Raw genomic sequence first — 18,897 nt, 5'->3', positions numbered from 1 at the left:
CCAGACCAATTGTTGTAGGCTTTTGAGGAGTGAACCAGCAGAAGAAAGATTGTTTTCTTTTATCTTAAAGTCTTATTTTTTTTCTTTTAAGAGTTGTTAATAAAAAGCCAAACTGCGTACCAGGAAGAGTACCTGGTAACTTTTCTGTAGTATTCACTATTTTTAAAAGTCTAGAAATTCTTTTAAAAATAATTTTTTTAAAAATGATTTTTTTAGAGGAAGGTCTTCTGATGATTCACTTACCAAGTGGCCACAATGGCCAGAGCTGAGCCAATTCAAAGCCAGGAGCCAGGAACTTCCCCCAGGTCAGAAGTGGAGCAGCTGGGACACAAAGCACTGCACATATGAGTTGTTTAAGAGGAAGTTCAGGGCCTGGCACGGTGGCCTAGTGGCTAAAGTCCTCCCCTTGAACACGCTGGGATCCCATATGGGCGCCACTTCTATTCCCAGCAGCCCTGCTTCCCATCCTGCTCCCTGCTTGTGGCCTGGGAAAGCAGTCGAGGACAGCCCAAAGCCTTGGGATCCTGCACCTGTGTGGGAGACCTGGAGGAAGTTCTGGCTCTTGGCTTCGGATTGGCACAGCTCCTGCTATTGCAGTCACTTGAGGGGTAAATCATTGGACGGAATATCTTCTCTGTCTCTCCTCCTCTCTGTATATCTGCTTTTCCAGTATAAAAAAATAAATCTTAAAAAAAAAGAGGAAGTTTAGCTAGTTGAGCCATCAAGCTAAACCCTTGCAATTGTTTTCTTCATTTCAGCTTCACATTGTTCTTTGTAAGTGTACAAAATATGATTGATTTTGGCGTATTCATTCTGCATCTTCTGGGAAACTTATTTAATGGTTCTTTAGTGAATCTAAGTTGTAATTAATTATATATATATAAATAAATAGAAGATATATAGCCAAAGTGAGAGCATCTGCCTGTCCTGACTGAAGTTTCCAGTCTTTACTACCCTCCACTCACCCTCAATAGCAATCCTTGAGCTTCCTGTCATCGTTTTCCTAGTGCTACATTTTGTAAGTTTTATTTTATTTTTATTGGAAAGTTAGATATACATAGTTAGTTGTACTGTCCAATGATTCACTCCATAAGTGTCCACAAAGGCTGGTGCTGTGCCGATCCGAAGCCAGGAGCCAGGAGCTCTTCCGGGTCTCCCATGCGGGTACAGGGTCCCAAGACCTCGGGCTGTCCTCAACTGCTTTCCCAGGCCACAAGCAGGGATCTGGATGGGAAGTGGAGCTGCCGGGATTAGAACCGGCGCCCATATGGGTTCCTGGCATGTGCAAGGCAAAGACTAACCACTATACTATCGCACCTGGCCCCAGTGCTACATTCTTAACACTAATTGTTTTGATTGCTAAATTGTGAAGCACTAATATTTTATGTAAGCTAACTAATTTCCTTTAAAATGTGGTATTAAGGTTTATTTTTACCTATAAACATAAGCTACTTGACAATTTTAACTTATGTCAAGATCTCCTCCCTCATCCTAACAGAAGCGGTATTCTTAACATAATTATTGATTACCCTGCTAAATTATTTTTTAATCTCTTACATTTATGTTTTTGTTTTTTAAATGGACCACATATACATTGTCTTGTTACTGAAACATCTTTGTGTTTGATCAAAATAACAAAATAACCCCTTTTTAGTGCCTGTAGTGAAAGTTGTTACTTTGCTTCTTTAGGACACCATGTAAAATTGAACCCAGTATAAACCATGTCCTAAGCACCAGAAAGCCTGGTAAGGAAGAAGGAGACCCACTGCAAAGGGTTCAAAGTCATCAGCAAGAGTCTGGGGAGAAGAAAGAGAAAATGATGTATTGCAAAGAGAAGATTTATGCAGGAGTTGGGGAGTTCTCCTTTGAAGAAATCCGGGCTGAGGTTTTCCGGAAGAAACTAAAAGAGCGAAGGGAAGGTACGTGATCGAATTCAAGTTTGTGGAAATAATTTAGTCTTGGCAAAGCTGAGCTGTTAGGTTAAGCTGAGTGGGGAGCTGCCCCATTGTTGCTAGCCTTATGTGATGTTTGTGTGACTGTCCTGTGTCTCTGAACTGGCATGTACGTGCATACCATGCCTCCGAGCCCTGTAGTTCTTTTCCTAATGTTGAATGTTGCCTGTTTCACTCTGCCTAAAATTTCTCCAAAGACAAAACCAGTGCTTGCTTGAACCCAGGCATCCCAAATAGCATTGTAACTGCTGTGACAGTGCCCATTAAGGGTAAGTTCAGAGAAGTTTTGCACTGAATTGGGAAACTTACTATAATGAAATCTGTTCTGCCTCTGGAGCCTGGAGTGCTTGGAGAAAGGCAGCAGAGCAGAAAAGGGCTACAAAGTGGAGAGTTCGACACTTAGGCTGTCGGGCACTGGAAATGAGGGGCAGTAAGGAGAGCTTTTAGAAAAAATTGGGAGAGGGTCCACAAATGAATGTCACCCCTTTGGACACTGTCATTAAGATCTGTATCAGGAGAAAAGGAGTTATGTTTCTTTTATACATGAATATCCAGAATAATCTGCTATTGTAGCTCAGCTCTCTAAATTCCCGTAAAGCAAATTGTTAGTTTGAAATGCATTTATTTTACATCAACTAGTGCCTACTATGACTGACAAAAGTGCTAAAGGTCCAAATAATAGATGAAAACCACAACTTGGGTATCTAGGCTATGAGATAAAAATGTCTACAAAGCAAGGATTTTAATAAATGTGTACCAGTGGTGAGCATTTGGCAAAAGTTAAGCCCTCATCTGAGGCCCCATGTGTGGTAAGGAGTCCCTGGGTTTGAGTTCCTGCTCTGCTGTCTGTTCCAGCTTCCTGATAACGCACCTCCTGGGAAGTGGTAGTGATATCTGAGGTAGCTGGGTCCTTGCCACCACGTGGGAGAGTCAGATTGAGTTATTGAGTCTTGGCCCCAGCTTGACTCAGTCCCCACTTTTGAAATTTGAAAGATGTCTCTCTGCCTGTGAAATAAAGATTAATAAAAATATATTAATAAAATTTTTCAAAAGACTTCTATTCTAAAAATCAGATTCACTGCAACAAAGAAATGGGTTAGGAGAGTCAAATATGATTTGAAAAAAAAAAAGACAAGGTCTTCTTTTTGTTGTTGTTTGAGGTGAAAGTTCTTTGCTAAAAGGAAGATCCTAACTATAGCAAGAATATAGAAATAAGATGGAAGTATATTTTATCCTCAGCTACTCAGAAAAGGACTGTTACAGTTTGGTGGGATTTAAGTATCTGAAAAGAAATATTGATTGATGTCTGAATGTTTTTTCTTTAGTACCTGTTTCCAAGTCTACTTTATGAACTTAAAATTTCCATCTGAATGGTTTGTATTCTTGTAAGTCCTCATACCTTAAATATGAATTATTTATTTGAAAAGCAGAGTTACAGAAAGAGGCAGAGGGACATCTTCCATCTGCTGGTTTAGCCCCCAAATGACTGCAACAGTCAGGTCTGGCCAGCTGAAGCCAGGAGCCCAAGAACTCTGTTGGGGTTTCTCAAGTGTGTGGCAGACCCAAGTGCTTGGGCTGTTACCTGCTGCCTACCTGATACATCATTAGGGAGCTGGTTTGGAAGTGGAGCAGTCAGGAAGTGAGCCAGGGCTCCCATATGGAAATCTGGCTTCGCAGGTGGGGACCAACTCACTACACCTTAGTGTCTGCCCCTAACTGTTGGTTCTTTATTTCTGTTGAAGCCTGGATTCGAAGATGGATACAAGGAAAGAGGAGGGCAAAGCCTGGGCTTATGCACAATGTCATTCTTCTCACAGCTGGCCCCAAACTTTTTCCCATTACTCCAAGAACTCTGGCTTCTTTTAGATTCGTGTTCCTTCTTTTTCCTGTCTTCTGAGTCTCCTTAGCGATTTCTTTTCAACTTGTAAGTCTCTCATTCATCAGTATCTGGCTTTTCAATGAAAAAGAGAGGGAGAGACAGAGAAGATATATTTCATCTCATACCTTACTCTGCACATGGTCATGATTGTCAGGGTTGGGCCACTTTGAAGCTGGGAACTCCATCTGGGTCCCCCACCTGGATGGCAGGTGGCCAAGAACTTGAGCCATCTTCTGCTGCCTCCCCAGGCACATTAGTAGGGAGCCAGATTAGAAGCAGAGAGGTTGGAAGCAGAACCATCACTGATATATAATGTCAGGATTGCAGTTGGCATCTTAGCTCACTGTTGTGGGAGATCACCCCTGGATCTCTGCCTGCTGGCCCATGTGGGAGGTCACAGACACACAGTACACCATGTCACAGGGTGGGGGTTGGGAGAACCCCTGACTACGGTTTCAGCTAACTAACACCTCAGCATGGCCTGTTCACTGGTCATACAGGCAAGAGCAGTGGGTTGCACCCCAGTCTCTCTTCTCTGTCCTTAGACTTGTTCTGGGACTTCCTTGATAAGCAGGTGTGGTCCACGTTACCTGCCAGCCTACCTGGTGTACATGACCCACAGCCTACTTGCCAGCCATGAGTGTTGTGTGTGACCTATGTCAGATTGGAGGGTCTAGAGAGGTAATTGTGCCTTCTAGCCAATTACAGTGCCACTGTTGGGTGGGAGGACTGTGGAGAATTGCTCTTCGACCTTCCATTTTCTTAGTCTATGTAAGTTTGTGCTTTCATTACAATAAACGGACATGCTTGATCAGGTTGTCTCTGGTGGTTCATGTGGCTGCTGAACACCATTGCCTCACCCCCTCATTGGTTTTAGAGGCCTGCTGGCAGGAAAACCCCCAAGACACTGTGCCATAATGCCAGCCTGGATATCTTTCTTTTCTATGCCTATACCATCCATAACTTCTCAATTATTGGACCACCATCCTTTCTGTGATTCTTGCTCAGCCTTATCTATCACCCCCTTGTTGACTATCACCTGTTGACTATTCAACTACAGAAATCTCTCCTTACAAGGTCCTATTTTTTGACCACTAACTTCTCTTTTAGCTCATTACTTTAGAACTCCACTTCTGAAGTTCTTTGGTCTCCTTGAGATTGCTCAATCCATTTTTATTATTCATTACCATCTTTAAGTGCTGACTTCTTTTGTTGCAGCTTAAAGTCATAGTCAGTCATAATCATTCCTTTGCAAGAACTCTTACCTCCTTTGTTCCTCGGTCCCTGTGTATATACCTGGCAAAACCTCAACCCTGGTTAAATCTGTACCTGCATTCAGGCAGTTCAGATGCAACCATGTATATCATTTCAAATTTATGGCTACAAACCTCTAATGAACATTCATTATTGCCTAGTAGTTTCACCTCATTTCCCTATCAGTTTTTTCTATCTGCTGAACAACTAATTTAGTTTTCTCTCATATTTGTAGATCATCTCAGCTTGATCTTACTTGCTTCATGTTTTTTTGAGATAATTGAAGCAATCTAATGATAGCACCACTTTCTTGCCACCACCAAATTTGCCATCTTACCTGTAATCTGCACCCATATACTACACCTCACATTCTTTCTGTCCAAGTTGTTAAGATTTCTCTATTTGGTTTTTAGAACTCATTCCCACTCACCTCAATGATTTGGTTCTCACAGCTTTTCTTGCATCTCTGTTATTTTTCCCTTCCTACTAAGCCATTCATATAATAATAGAAATATATATTTCCATTAAAAAAATAAACCCCTCCAGTATCTCCATAGTCTTCTCCATCTATTAGCTCATTCTTCTGTTTTCCTAAGAACTGTGATCTCTACTCCCCCAAGTGTTGCTTCTGTTATAGTGAAACAGCTCTGGTCATGGCCAGGCTCAGGGGCTGTTTCTCGGCTGTGGAGGTTGTTTAACGCAACTGGTGTAGTGTTCCTCCGTGAAATGCTTCTTCTGCCTTCTTTCTTGTTGCATATTCCCTCTCTGTTTGCTGCTCTTCTGTTTCCCCAGGACCTCTTTCCTAGACCTAGGATAGAGTACTGGCAGACCCCAGTTATCTTCTCTGTTCACGACTTTTCCTATTTTCTCCCAGCCATGGCCTCTCAGATTCATCTCCCCATCCCTGACATTTCACCTGAACTCCAGATTCAGATGTAGCTACGTTCACCTGTGCTAACAGACATTTTAAATTTAACATAGAATCTGCCCAAACCTTTGCATGACTATTCTCTTGTCATTCAGGTTATAGCTTTGTAATGTTTGTTTGTCAATGATACTTTCTGATCACTGGTGTTAAGTAGCCGCTGACTTCTATTCCATACCACAGTGGGGAATATTTTTTTATTTCTGCCAAGGGCCATTTAGATAGGTATAACATCATTTGTGAGTTGCACAAAAGTTGTCAATTAAAAATTAGCCCAGGGCCCAGCACGATAGCGTAGTGTAGTGGTCCTTACCTTGAACATACCGCCAAGATCCCATATGGATGCCGGTTCTAATCCTGGCAGCTCCACTTCCCATCCAGCTCCCTGCTTGTAGCCTGAGAAAGCAGTCGAGGATGGCCCAAACCTTTGGGACCCTGTACCCACGTGGGAGACCCGGAAAGAAGTTCCTGGCTCCTGGCTTCGGATTGGCGCAGCACCGGCTGTTGCACTCACTTGGGGAGTGAGTCATTGGATGGAAGATCTTCCTTTCTGTCTCTTCTCCTCTCTGTACATCTGCCTTTCCAATAAAAATAAATAAATCTTTAAAAAAACAATTTAGGCCACTATAGATTTATAGAATTTTGAGTTCCTTCTGCAGTAGCTTTGGCAAGGCCTGAACAAATGGTTTCATGGATCTTAAATTGCACACAGGCCAGTCATTCCCCACCCTATATCACACATTCTCACACTTTATTTTCTTTTATCACTGATTGTCTCATTAATTTGTGTGTGCATTGTTTCCCTCAAATGTGCGTGATGGTATCACGTGCCCGAGCACTTTGTTTATGCACTACTAAAATCTGGGTACTCAGTTGTGTTTGCACATGGGATGTGCCTAGACCCCAGGAGAACCTTGCTGCACTTAAATCTTTCTCATCTGTATGATTAATATGAGACATGAACCTCAAAGGCAGTTTTGGTCAGAATGAACTGCTGTGAGAAGTAACATCTCAGCCAACTAAACTGTTTCCAGCTGAGCTCTTGACCAGTGCAGAGAAGAGAGCAGAGATGCAGAAACAGATTGAAGAGATGGAGAAGAAGCTAAAAGAAATCCAGACTACTCAGCAAGAAAGAGCAGGTGATCAGGTAATTTTTCTTTTTTTACTATGTGAAGCTAACCTTCACTAAGACAAATTTCAACATCATCAAAGTTCTCCCAGCCTTTGTTCAGAATTTCTAGTAGCTTCTTAGCTATCAGTAGCAACAACGTTGAGTGTGAAAGTAACTTAAAAGGTGACTTCAAGTGGAATCCATGGCATGTGAAGCTAGCAGTACAACATTAATTATACTCTAAGTATTGTTTCATTAATTCTAAGTTTAGTCTTCTATTCTAGTTATGTTCCATTAAAATGGGGTTAACTGAAGAAATTCACTGTCTGTCTGGCATTGCCTAGCCGAGTATAAGAAAGCTTGCTCAGACTAGGTGCGTGATTATTAGACTTGTGGTTCTTTCAACAACAGACGTTTTATGGTTAGTGGATATCTAGAAGAGCACAGTGAAGCTAATATTAGAGTTAAGACTTTAAAAATATCTGGCATTTTCTTCATGAGAGGTATACTAATTTTGTTTATTTAACACAAAGCAACAAGAAGAGAAGGCGCCTGCAACAGAGAGAATTAAGCCATTAACTGCTTCTGAGTCTCAGAAAGTACAAGGAATGACTCTGCCCAGTTACATTTGCCCAGAAAACCCTTGTATCAGGTAAGACATACAGGTGAAAGGGGCAGTGCTGACAGCAAAGCATTTGGAAGCAGCTGGTGACTCCCTAGTGATGCGAAGTCTTCTCCACTTAGAGTACTGAGAAATGTTGTCTATAAATCCATCTCAACATAGATATTGATGTTGATGAGCTAGGGTAAGATGTTAACTTTTTCCCATAAGAAATACATATTTCTAGTAGAAACAAATATAATTTAAAAAGTAGAGTGACTCAGTTTTTTTTGTTTTTGTTTTTGTTTTTTATTGGAAAGGTAGGCTTACACAAAAAAACAAGATTTTCCATCTGCTGATTCACTCCCAAGTGCCCACAAAGACCAGAGCTGCACCAATCCGAAGCCAGGAGCTAGCTTCAGGTATTCCACACAGGTGCAGGAGCCCAAAGCTTTGAGCCATCCTCCATTGCTTTGGTCCATCCTCCACTGCTTTCCCAGGTCACAAGCAGGAAGCTGGATGGGAAGCGGGACTGCCAGGATTAGAACTGGTGCCCATATGGGATCTTGGCGTGTGTAAGGCTAGGACTTCAGCCACTAGGCTACCATGCTGGGCTATATATTTCTCCTAAAAAAAAAAATTATTTACTTACTTGAAAGACAGAATTAAAGGATTGAGAGGGAGAGACAGACCCTAATATCTTCTTCCATTCATTGGTTCACTCCCCAAATAGCTGCGGTGGCTGAAGCTAGGCCAAGACAAATCAGAAGACTAGAACTCCATCTAGGTCTCCAACATGAGTTGGAGGGGACACAACCACTCAAGCCATCTTCTGTTATTTTCCCAGTCACGTTAACAGGGAGTTGAATTGGAAGTAGAGCAGCCAGGACTTGAACCCATGCTTCATGGGATGGGAAGGTATCACAAATGGCAATTTATCAACACTGTGCCATAACATTTGTCCCACTCCTCCTTACTTTAAGATTTATTGATGTGGTTGCAGCACCCAAACAGCACATGTGAAAACCGGAGGGAGGAGGCAAAGCCAACAGGGGAATGTGGGCTCCCCTGCTGGACAACTACTTCCATTGGAAAGTGTGAGTTGGGATGGGGGCAGATCAGACTAGGGAGGGCTATAACACCTGTGGGCCTCATGTGACCTAGACAAGAGAAGGGCCAGGGTGGGCTGACTGTTCTGACTGGTGCAAGCCAAAATTAGAGTGGGTGAGGGATGGTTAGTCTTAGCCGCAGCATCAGCTGGCAGAGGCTGGCACTGGGAGCTAATTCTGTCAAGTCAAATGCCAGAACCACCTGGAGAGTGCATAATCTGGGAGTGGGAGTGGCCTAGTAGAAAGATAGTACAATAGCAATGACCAGCATGTGCATAAACTGATGGCACAATGGATGGTGCTGGACCCTGTACTAGCAAACTCACACAAGAGTCAGGTCTGGAATCATCTCAGATGAAGTTTCTTTGGAGATCCCTCCAACTGAACTGCTGATTTCAGAATCCCAACCATGAAGAGACTATGTCAGCCAGTGGATTCTGAATAGGTTACATCGTGATTGGAATGGCGAGATTGGCAGCCATTCAGAACTGTTGAACTATCAAAACTGCTTGAGCAGGACCCTCGGAGTGCGCCTCACATTGGGGATCTGGGATGGGTGGGAGTCTAGGTGGGACTTTTCCCTTTCTTTCTCCCCTGACCCCAGATACAGGGGAAAAAATAATATTAGTGTGGAAACAATGGTATTACCCACTTTCACCCTGTAGCCCTTGACCCTTTGTACTCTAATCAACTAAGTAAGATTATTAAAAAAAAAAAAGATTAATTTATGTATTTGGAAGGCAGAGGGCCAATGCACTGACACTGCAGTGTAATCTTCCACCTGTGTCACTGGCATCCCATATGGGCACCGACCGATTCAGATTCTGGCTCTTCCACTTCTGATCCAGGTCCCTGATAAGTGCTAGAAAAGCAACATAGGAGGGCCCAAGGCTTTGGTCCCCTTATACCTACATGGAAAACCCAGAAGAAGCTCCTGTTCCTGGCTTTGAACCAGCCAAACTCTTACTGTTAAGGGCCATTTGGGTAGTGAACCAGCAGATAGAAGATCTCTATTTCCTTCTTCCCCTTTCTCTGTAATTCTGACTTTTGAAATAAAAAAATCTTTAACAGAAAGGCAGAGTATCGGATGGAGAGATCTTCTATCCACTAGCTTACTTTCCAAATGGCTACAACAACTGGGGCTGGGCCAGGTTGACACCAGAAGCCTAGAACTCCTTTTTTTTTTTTTAGTTGTGAGGAAATTCTTTAAATTTATTCATTGTATTTTTTTTTAATTTATTTTTTGATAATCTTGACATAATTAGGGTAAAAAGATTCAAGCGCTATAGGAAGATGGGCAAGACAATTAGTTCCATATTGTTTATTTAATATATCTGATGTAAAAGTGTATTTTAAGGGAGAAGCCTCACCCAGTCTCCCACCCACCCACCGCAGGTCCCAGATGTGGGGCATGCTCCGAGGGTCTTGCTCAAGTGGTTTTGATAGTTCAGCAGTTCTGAATGGTTGCCAATCTCACCACTCCAAGCACGATGAGGTTGTTGAAGAATTCACTGATTAACATAGTCCATCAAAGAGTCTCCATTTGCCAAGTTTTTCATTGCCAACATATAGCAGAAGTGGTTGATTGGCTTGTTCTGTCCTCTGTCTTTTGATGGTTAGGGTTCTGAGTCCGGCAGTTCGATTGGGGGGATCCACAAAGAAACTTTGTCTGAGGTGTTCCCAGACCAGATTCTTGTATGTACTAGCAAGTACAGGGCCCGGCACAGTCCATTGCCCGGATCAGCTGGTGGTTGCAATTGCTGGGTTGGTTCTGTTTCCATCCCTGTCTTCCACTGGAAATAATGGGTGTTTGCAGTCCAGCCTGGTTCTGCCCAGCACATACAAAGCCCTCACATAAACCAATGTGGGATGTAGCCTAGTCAGAACGACCCACAATAACCCCCACCAGACCCGCCCCCTGCCCTGGTTTGCCAGTATGTGTGGCAGACTAGTCCAGTCTGTCCCACATCCCCTTCTGCTCTCATACATGTCAATGGGTATTAAAACCTTGTTCCGCGCCCGGCAGCGTGGCCTAGCGGCTAAAAGTCCTGGGATCCCATATGGGCGCCGGTTCTAATCCCAGCAGCTCCACTTCCCATCCAGCTCCCTGCTTGTGGCCTGGGAAAGCAGTCTAGGACAGCCCAAAGCTTTGGGACCCTGCACCTGCGTGGGAGACGCGGAAGAGGTTCCTGGTCCCGGCATCGGATTGGTGCGTACCGGCCTGTTGCGGCTCACTTGGGGAGTGAATCATCAAACAGAAGATCTTCCTCTCTGTCTCTCCTCCTCTCTGTATATCCGGCTTTCCAATATTAATAAAATCTTAAAAAAAAAAAAAAAAAAGAAACTTGTTCCATCTAACCAGCTCAACTATCCAGCCTTCATGGATGTTGTTGGGTGTCTGTCTAGCCACCTGAGCCCCTGTCCTAGTTTTCGTGCCCTCCCATGGGGGATTGTAACCCAAGAGGGAGGAGCCCACTATTTCCCTCCCAGGCCACTCCCACTCCCAAATTATGCACTCTCCAGGTGGTTCTGTGGTTTAACTTGACAGAACCAGCCCCCAGTGCCAGCTTCCGTTAGCTGATGCTGCAGCTAAGCCCCAACAACCCTCACCCACTCTAATTTTGGCTTGCACCCGTCAGAATAATCAGTCCAGCCTGGTTTTTTCCAGATCTGGTCCACATGAGGCACACAGGTGCTGTAGCCCTGCCTAGTCTGGTCTGTCTCCATCGCAGCTCACGCTCTCCAGTGGGAGTAGCTGTCCAGCAACAGAAGCCTGAAACTCTCTACAGGTTTCCTGCACAGGTGGCAGGCGCTCACTCTCTTGAGACAAGCATCTGTTGCCTCCTAGGCCTGTCAACAAGTAACTAAACCAGAAGCATAAAAGCCAAGATGCAGCCAACACTCTTACATGGGATGCAGATATCCCACATTCTAGCTTAACACTCTGAGCCACTACATGCACCCTGTATTTTCTCCTATTGTGCTCCATTTTTGTCCTATTAAAATGTCAGCTTACTGTTTTCTAATCTGCTTAGTGCTTTTTGTTGTTGTTGTTAAAGGATCTATTTATTTGAAAGGTAGAATGACATAGATCTCTTCGGCTGGTTGACTGCCCCAAATGGCGGCAATAGTTAGGGCTGGGCCAGGGTGAAGCCAGGAGCCAGGAAGTCTATTCACTGGTACCCTTTGTGGGTATCAGGAACCCAAGTGCTTCAGCTGTCTCCCGTTACCTTTCCATGACATTAGTAGGGAGTTGGATCAGAAGTAGAGCAGTTAGCAGGCAGCAGCTTAATACGCTGCATCGCAACACTGTTCTCTCTTTATTTTTTTAAAGATTTATTTATTTTTATTGGAAATGCAGATTTATAGAGAGAAGTGACAGAGAGAAAGCTCTTCTTGTGCTGGTTCACTCCCCAGGTGGCCATAATTGCTGCACCAATCTGAAGCCAGAAACTTCTTCCAGGTCTCCTACTTGGATGCAGGGGCCCATGGCTTTGGGCCGTCCTCTCTGCTTTCCCAGGCCACAAGCAGTGAGCCAGATGGGAAGTGAAACAGCCAGTACAAAAAGCAGTACCCATAAGGAATTTCTGCACTTGCAAGAAACGGATTAGCTAATTGAGCTATTGCTCCAGAGCCAGGAATTTCCTCCAAGTCTCCAATGTGGGTGCAGGATCCCAAGGCCTTGGGCTGTTCTCAACTGCCCTCCCAGGCCACAAGCAGGTTGATGAATGGGAAGTGACGCCCCCCAGGACCAGAACCGGTGCCCATATGGGGTCCCAGCACATTCAAGGCGAGGACTCAACTGCTAAGCCACCATTGCCAAACCTCCTGCATAGTACTCTTAATGTAACCCTACATCTGTTATCATATGTGAAAATACTTTTAAAAATCTATGGAAAATCAAATTAAATTAAAACCATGTCATTCCTGGGGTTTTTGGAAAGTTTATGGGAAATGTATTTCCATAAGAAATTCTCATAAGAAAAAAACTATGCATCTGTGTTTATAGAGCATTTTAGTGAATGAAAATTCTATCTTGAAGGGAATGTGAATTGACAGCAATAGAATATTTTTTTTTTGTTAAAGTGAAGATTATGTTTAATGGAAAAGTCTCTGATTTTAAAAATTGTTCTTTCTGTGGGTAGAAAGCACATGTTTTAAAACATGTTTCTTTACAGGGAAACATCACTCATGGAAAATATTTGGCAGGGACAGTCTAATACTAAAGGTGAGTTTTATTTAACAGCCATATGGCAAACTTGCTAATAACAAATGCATGATTTAACAAATAGCAAGTTTTTTTCGTAACTGTAGTGAGGAATTTCAAAATTGGCAGAGAAGTATCTGATTTTATCATGTGTTTGACTAATGAAATTTGGAATAAGCACATAATTTGAGCTAGGATAAATTTTCTTTAAAACTTTACATTATTTTAAAAGATTTGTTTATTTATTTGAAAGGCAGAAATACAGAGAGGGAGATGGAAAGAGAGAGATCTTCCATCTTCTGGTTCACTCCCCACATGGATGCAATGACTGGGGCTAGGCCAGATCAAAGCCAGGATGCTCATCCAGATCTCCCATGTGGGCACAGGGCCCAGTCACTTGGGCAATGTTCCACTGCTTTCCCAGGCACATTCACAGGGAGCTGGATTGGAAGTGGAGCAGCCCGTTCAGGAACTTGCGTGTGTATGGGACGCCAGCATGGCAAATGCTGTAGTCCACAGCGTGAACTGCGTAATAAACATGTTAGGAGTATTTTCATAGATTTCTTCAGTACTACCAAATAAGTTTACACTTCTGTCACTGTGTGCTGAGCCAAGCATATCTGTGATATCCAGTAGCTAAAACTATACGGAAAGTGAATTTTGGGGAAAAAAAGCAAGGCTAAGAGTAAATCTATCTAAATTTTCAGATGGTTCTCCTTTGTACTCAGAAACATGTTAAATATAGTAGAAACATGATTATCAGGTTTTTTAAATGACAAAATCTAATTAAATCACTAACCTAATCCTATACATAATCCTATGTATAGGAAAAATAAAGCATATAGGAACTTATAGAAAAACTCAAGGAGGTGTTATTGGCAGAAGTTGGCATTTTGTGGCAAAGAATCCGATTTCTTCAGTGAAACATTATCAAATGAACCCTTGAGAATAAAATAGGGGTATTTAGACTAGTTAAGAGTTTATGAATCTATTCTGTATTCCAATTCAAACACACGGATTGGTTTTTGTGGCTTTTTTGTTTTAATTTTTAAGCAACTGGCAAATGAAACCTTCAAGCTAAATATCTAATTGCTAACTTTATAGTGATATTGTTTAAGGTAACTTTTTTAAAAGATTTATTTATTTATATTGGAAAGGTAGATTTTGCATAATGAAGGAGAGACAGAAAGATCTGTCCGCTGGAGTCTTTCTGCAGCCAGGAACCAGGAGCTTCATCCGGGCCCCTCTCATGCGCACAGTGTTCCAAGGCTTTGGGCCGTCCTCTACTACTTTCCTGGGCCACAAGCAGGGAGCTGGATGGCAAGTGGAACATCTGGTATATGAACCAGTGCCATTATGGGATGCTGGCACTTGTAGGCTGAGGATTAGCCAGTTGAGTCATTTTGCCGGCTCCAGGATTATATTTTTTGAGGAGTATCTTTTAGAAAAATGTATGTACGGAGACAGAAGTGAAGTGATTCTTTTGGATTGGATTTAGTGGGAGATAAAACTGAAACAAGAGCATTCATGTTTAGATAGTTTGTTACATAATTGCACAATCTCTTACTTCATGTTTAAGGTTTTCTATTGTTTAAAAAAATTGACTTTCTGCTTTCAAGCAACACTAAAGGTTATATAATTGCTTTAGTTGTCCTGAATAGCAAAACGTTGACTTGTCTGTATTTATACTGAGTCTCTTTCTGCAGATCCCAGTACACCTTTCTCCATTTTTGATGAGTTTCTTCTTTCAGAAAAAAAGAATAAAAGGTTTGCTTTTTTAAAAATGTCTTTATAATGTAAATGAGGTTGTGCTGTTAACAAAGCAATAGTAAATGAAGTGGGTTTTTGGTTTGTTTGTTTCTAGTCCTTCTGCAGATCCCCCAAGGGTTTTAACCCAAAGAAGACCCCTTGCAATTCTCAAAACTTCAGACAGCATCGCCTCAAATGAAGATGCATCTCCAGATGTTTGTGTAAGGAGCTATATATCCTTAAGTTAATATCAACAGGCTAGTGCGTTGTTTTTGGTTTTTTTAAGGCTTATTTTATTTATTTGAAAGGCAGAATTAGATAAATCTTCCATCCTTTGACTCACTCCCCAAAAGGCCATTAACAATGGTTTGAACTAGGCAGTAACCAGGATTCCAAAACTCTAGTCTCCCACATGGGTGGTAGGAACCCAAGCACTTGGACCATCTTCCAATCTTTCCTGAGTGCATTGAATAGGGAGCTGGATTGCAAGTAGAACAGCCAGGACTCAAACTGGTGTTCATAGGGAATGCTAGTGTGAGACTACAGCCTAATCCACTGCTGCGCAATGCCAGCCCAGCCTGGGTGTTTCATTTAAATCTCACTGGAGTTTGGAGTTAAAATTAAAACCACTGGTTTGAACTTAGTATGTGAAAAGATGCCTAACATCTTTAGTCACCAGAGAAATGCAAATCAAAACCACAGTCAGGGCTCAGCAGCGTGGCCTAGTGGCTAAGGTCCTCACCTTGATCCCATATGGCCGCTGGTTCTAATCCCAGCAGCTCCACTTCCTCTCTATCTCTCCTCCTCTCAGTATATCTGACTTTGCAATAAAAACAAAAATTAAAAAAAAAAAAGATCTAAAAAAAAAAACCCACAGTCAAAATCAGCTGATACCCACTAGGATGCCGTAATCCAAGATAGACAACAACAAGTGTTAATCAGTTTGTAGAGAAATTGGAATTTATACACTGCTAGTAGAAATGTAAAATGGCACAATCACTTGGAAAACAGTTTGACAGTTCCTTAAAATGTTGTGCAGTGATTACTTCTTGACTCATCATTTCCCCTCATAGATATAGACCTGAGAATTAAAAATGTGCTTATAAATACCTGGACACGGGTGGGTGGTTTGACATATCATGTTAAGCCACCTCCTGCAGCTCCCACATCTTTATGGGTGCCAGTTTGGGTGCTAGCACTTCCATTCCAACTCTGTGCTTCTGCAACCAGAAAAGCATCAGATATAGCCTAGGAACTTGGGTCCCAACACCCATGGGTGAGACTCTAAAGAAGTTACGACTCCTGGCTTTGATCTGGCACAGCTCTGGCTCTTGTGGCCACTTGGAAAGCAAACCAGCAGATGGAAGATCTCTTCTATGTCTCTGCCTTTCAGATAAATTAAAAAATCTTAAATAATGATTTAAAAAAAAGGTAAGAGAAAAAGAACCTAGACACAGATGTTCATAAGAGCGTTATTAATGGCAATGGAAACAACCTAACTGTTTGTCAGCTGCTGAATGGATAAAGGTATAGCCATACAGTACAGTGTTATGTGGCAGCAGAAAGGAATGAAGTGCTGATATAAATTGTAACATGATTAAACCTTGGAAACATTACTCCAGGTGAATGAAGCGATATAGGAAAGACCACATAATATGATGTCGTTTACATGAAGTATCCAGAGTAGACAAATGTAGATTGGGGATTTTCAGGGGGTTTTGGGAAAGGGTGATAGAAAATAACTGCTATTAGGTATGGGGTTTCTTTTAGGAATGATTATTTTGGAATAATGGTGGTAATGGTTGTAGAACATTGTGAATATTGTAAAAGCAATTAAACTGTATTCTTTAAGAGGGTGAATTTTGTTGTGAATGTTTACCCTAGCAGTTAAGACACCTGTACCCCACACCGGAATAATGGGTTCAATATCCAGCTGTGGCCCCAGACTTCACCTTCCTGCCAACGCAGACTTGGGAGGCAACCTAGCTATGCAATTTCTACCCAGATTATGAATAGGACAGGAGGCACTTTTGATGGAATGTGGTCCAACTCCATTCCAGCTATAAAGAATTAGAATTTACAGGAAAAAAGTCCAAGAGTATAATTTGGGCAGTTGTTGCTTTTGGTTTTATTATTGTTTGTTTTTGAGAGAGTGAAAACTCCCATCTGCTAGCTTACTCCCCCGAAGCCTACAACATTTTGGACTCGGCCAGATCAGGGAGCTGAACTAGAGGCAGAGTAGCCAGGTCTCAAACCAGCACTCATGAGGTGCCCCCACCTAGAGGCAGCACCTCAAACTTCTATGCCATCAAACTGGCTCCCCAGTTGTTTGTTTAAATACTTTCCCAGGTAATTCTGAGACAGTTAAGCATCAGCTACTATGAAAGGACAATGATGCAAAAGAGTAATTATTTTCTGTGTTCTAACAGAATGCATTTGGACACCACAGTTCCAGGTTCAGCTGTTTCCTTGGATTTTTATAGGGAAGGGGTATCTGGAGCCTGCAGCCTCGTCATCCCCATACAGGTGTTGACTCATCTCCTAGCTGCTCCACCTTCTGTTCCAGCTCTGCTTGTGGTCTGGGAAAGCAGCAGGAGATGGCTAAAGTCCTTGGGCCCCTGCACCCACTTGGGAGATCCAAAAGTAACTCCTGGCTCCTGGCTTTGGATTGGCTCAGCTCTGACTGTTGAAGCTATTTGGAGGGTGAATCAGTAGATGGAAGAGCTCTCTTTCTAGTTCCCCTTCTCTCTCTATAACTCTGCGTTTCAAATAAAAATAAAATTATGTATATTATTTAAAGAAAATATTTACAGAGAAAGAGAAGGATCATCCGTTCGCTGGTTCTCTCTAGATGACGACAGAGACCATAGCTAGGAAGGTCTGGAGCTTCCTTTGGGTCTCCCAAGGGCATGGGCCCTAAGACTTGAGCCATCTTCAATTGCTTTCTCAGGCACACCATTATATAGCTGAATCAAAAAAATGCAGTAGCCAGGATTTGAACTGGCACCGATATGAGATGCCGACATTGCAGATGGAGGTTTAACTTACTATACCATGTGCCAGCACCGTCATATGAATTTGAGTAATGGGTAACTACCAGAATTTTTATCCCCTAAAAAAATTCATGTAAAATGTCTAAATTAGGGCTCAGCATGATAGCCTAACGGCTAGACTGCTCACCTTGCATCTGCCAGGATCCATGTGGGAGCCAGTTTGTATCCCAGCTGCTCTACTTCATTTCCAGCTCCCTACTTGTGGCCTGGGAAAGCAGTGGAGGATGGACCAATGCTATGGGACCCTGCACCCAAGTGGGAGACCCAGAAGAAGCTTCTAGCTCCTGGCTTTGGATTGGCTCAGCTCCAGCCAACTGTTGTAGCCACCTGGGGAGTGAACCAGTGGATGGAAGATCTTTCTCTCTGTATCTTGTTCTGTCTGTGGAGCTAACTTTCAAACAACAACAAAAAGAATCTTTTTTTAAAAAAAAGGAAGTCTAAATTAATAAAACTTTAAGTGGTAGTTACATAAATACACATTTAGCTTTAGACATCTGTTTCGCTTTAATCTTATATTTTTTAGTTACATTTGTTTCTCCTAGATGTGCCTCCCACTTCTACTTACTAATATTGAGTCAGAAATTCAAATTATATGTCAAATTTTAATGATCTAGAAAAATGAATATCTAGTATAGCTGATGGTTAAGTGAAATAGGCACTTTATGCTGGAGCAGAATAGAATACATTGCCATAAATTCACTTACTTTAGAACTCCCATTTTAAATGCATAGGAGGTACTTGGCATGCAACTTCCCTTGTATATATGGTAACAGCTGTTGTCTTTGGAAACAGGAATAGGGTGGAGTTGGGAGATGTGTAGGAGGGAGACCTTTTATTTTATAGCCTTTTAAACTGGTTGACTATTTAAAATCATGTACATGTATTACTTTTAAAGATAAATGCACATTTTAACAGCCAGATGCACTACTGATTGCACAACAGAGACACACTAAATGCACATTTTAAATAAATTTTTGTGTATGCTTTCTCAAAAAAAAAATGTTTTCATGATTTTCTATCATGATTAAACTTTAAGAAATAAAATTAAGTGGGCCTG

At 42.2% G+C, this 18,897-nt stretch overlaps 1 protein-coding gene across 1 annotated transcript in view; it reads left to right on the top strand.

The window, feature by feature from the left end:
• BUB1B (BUB1 mitotic checkpoint serine/threonine kinase B) overlaps window positions 1-18,897 on the top strand; it is a 67,971-nt gene that overhangs the window by 31,956 nt on the left and 17,118 nt on the right. Inside the window, exons 9-14 of the mRNA XM_058666069.1 lie at window positions 1,690-1,919; window positions 7,045-7,157; window positions 7,655-7,773; window positions 13,010-13,059; window positions 14,745-14,805; window positions 14,903-15,008. Of these exons, the coding sequence (XP_058522052.1) occupies window positions 1,690-1,919; window positions 7,045-7,157; window positions 7,655-7,773; window positions 13,010-13,059; window positions 14,745-14,805; window positions 14,903-15,008 (679 nt within the window). The remainder of the gene's footprint in view (window positions 1-1,689; window positions 1,920-7,044; window positions 7,158-7,654; window positions 7,774-13,009; window positions 13,060-14,744; window positions 14,806-14,902; window positions 15,009-18,897) is intronic.

This window comes from Ochotona princeps, chromosome 6 (genome assembly GCF_030435755.1).
Source record: "Ochotona princeps isolate mOchPri1 chromosome 6, mOchPri1.hap1, whole genome shotgun sequence".
In the NCBI taxonomy this organism is placed as follows: Eukaryota; Metazoa; Chordata; class Mammalia; order Lagomorpha; family Ochotonidae; genus Ochotona; species Ochotona princeps.
This window is presented reverse-complemented; position numbering and strand designations above follow the sequence as displayed.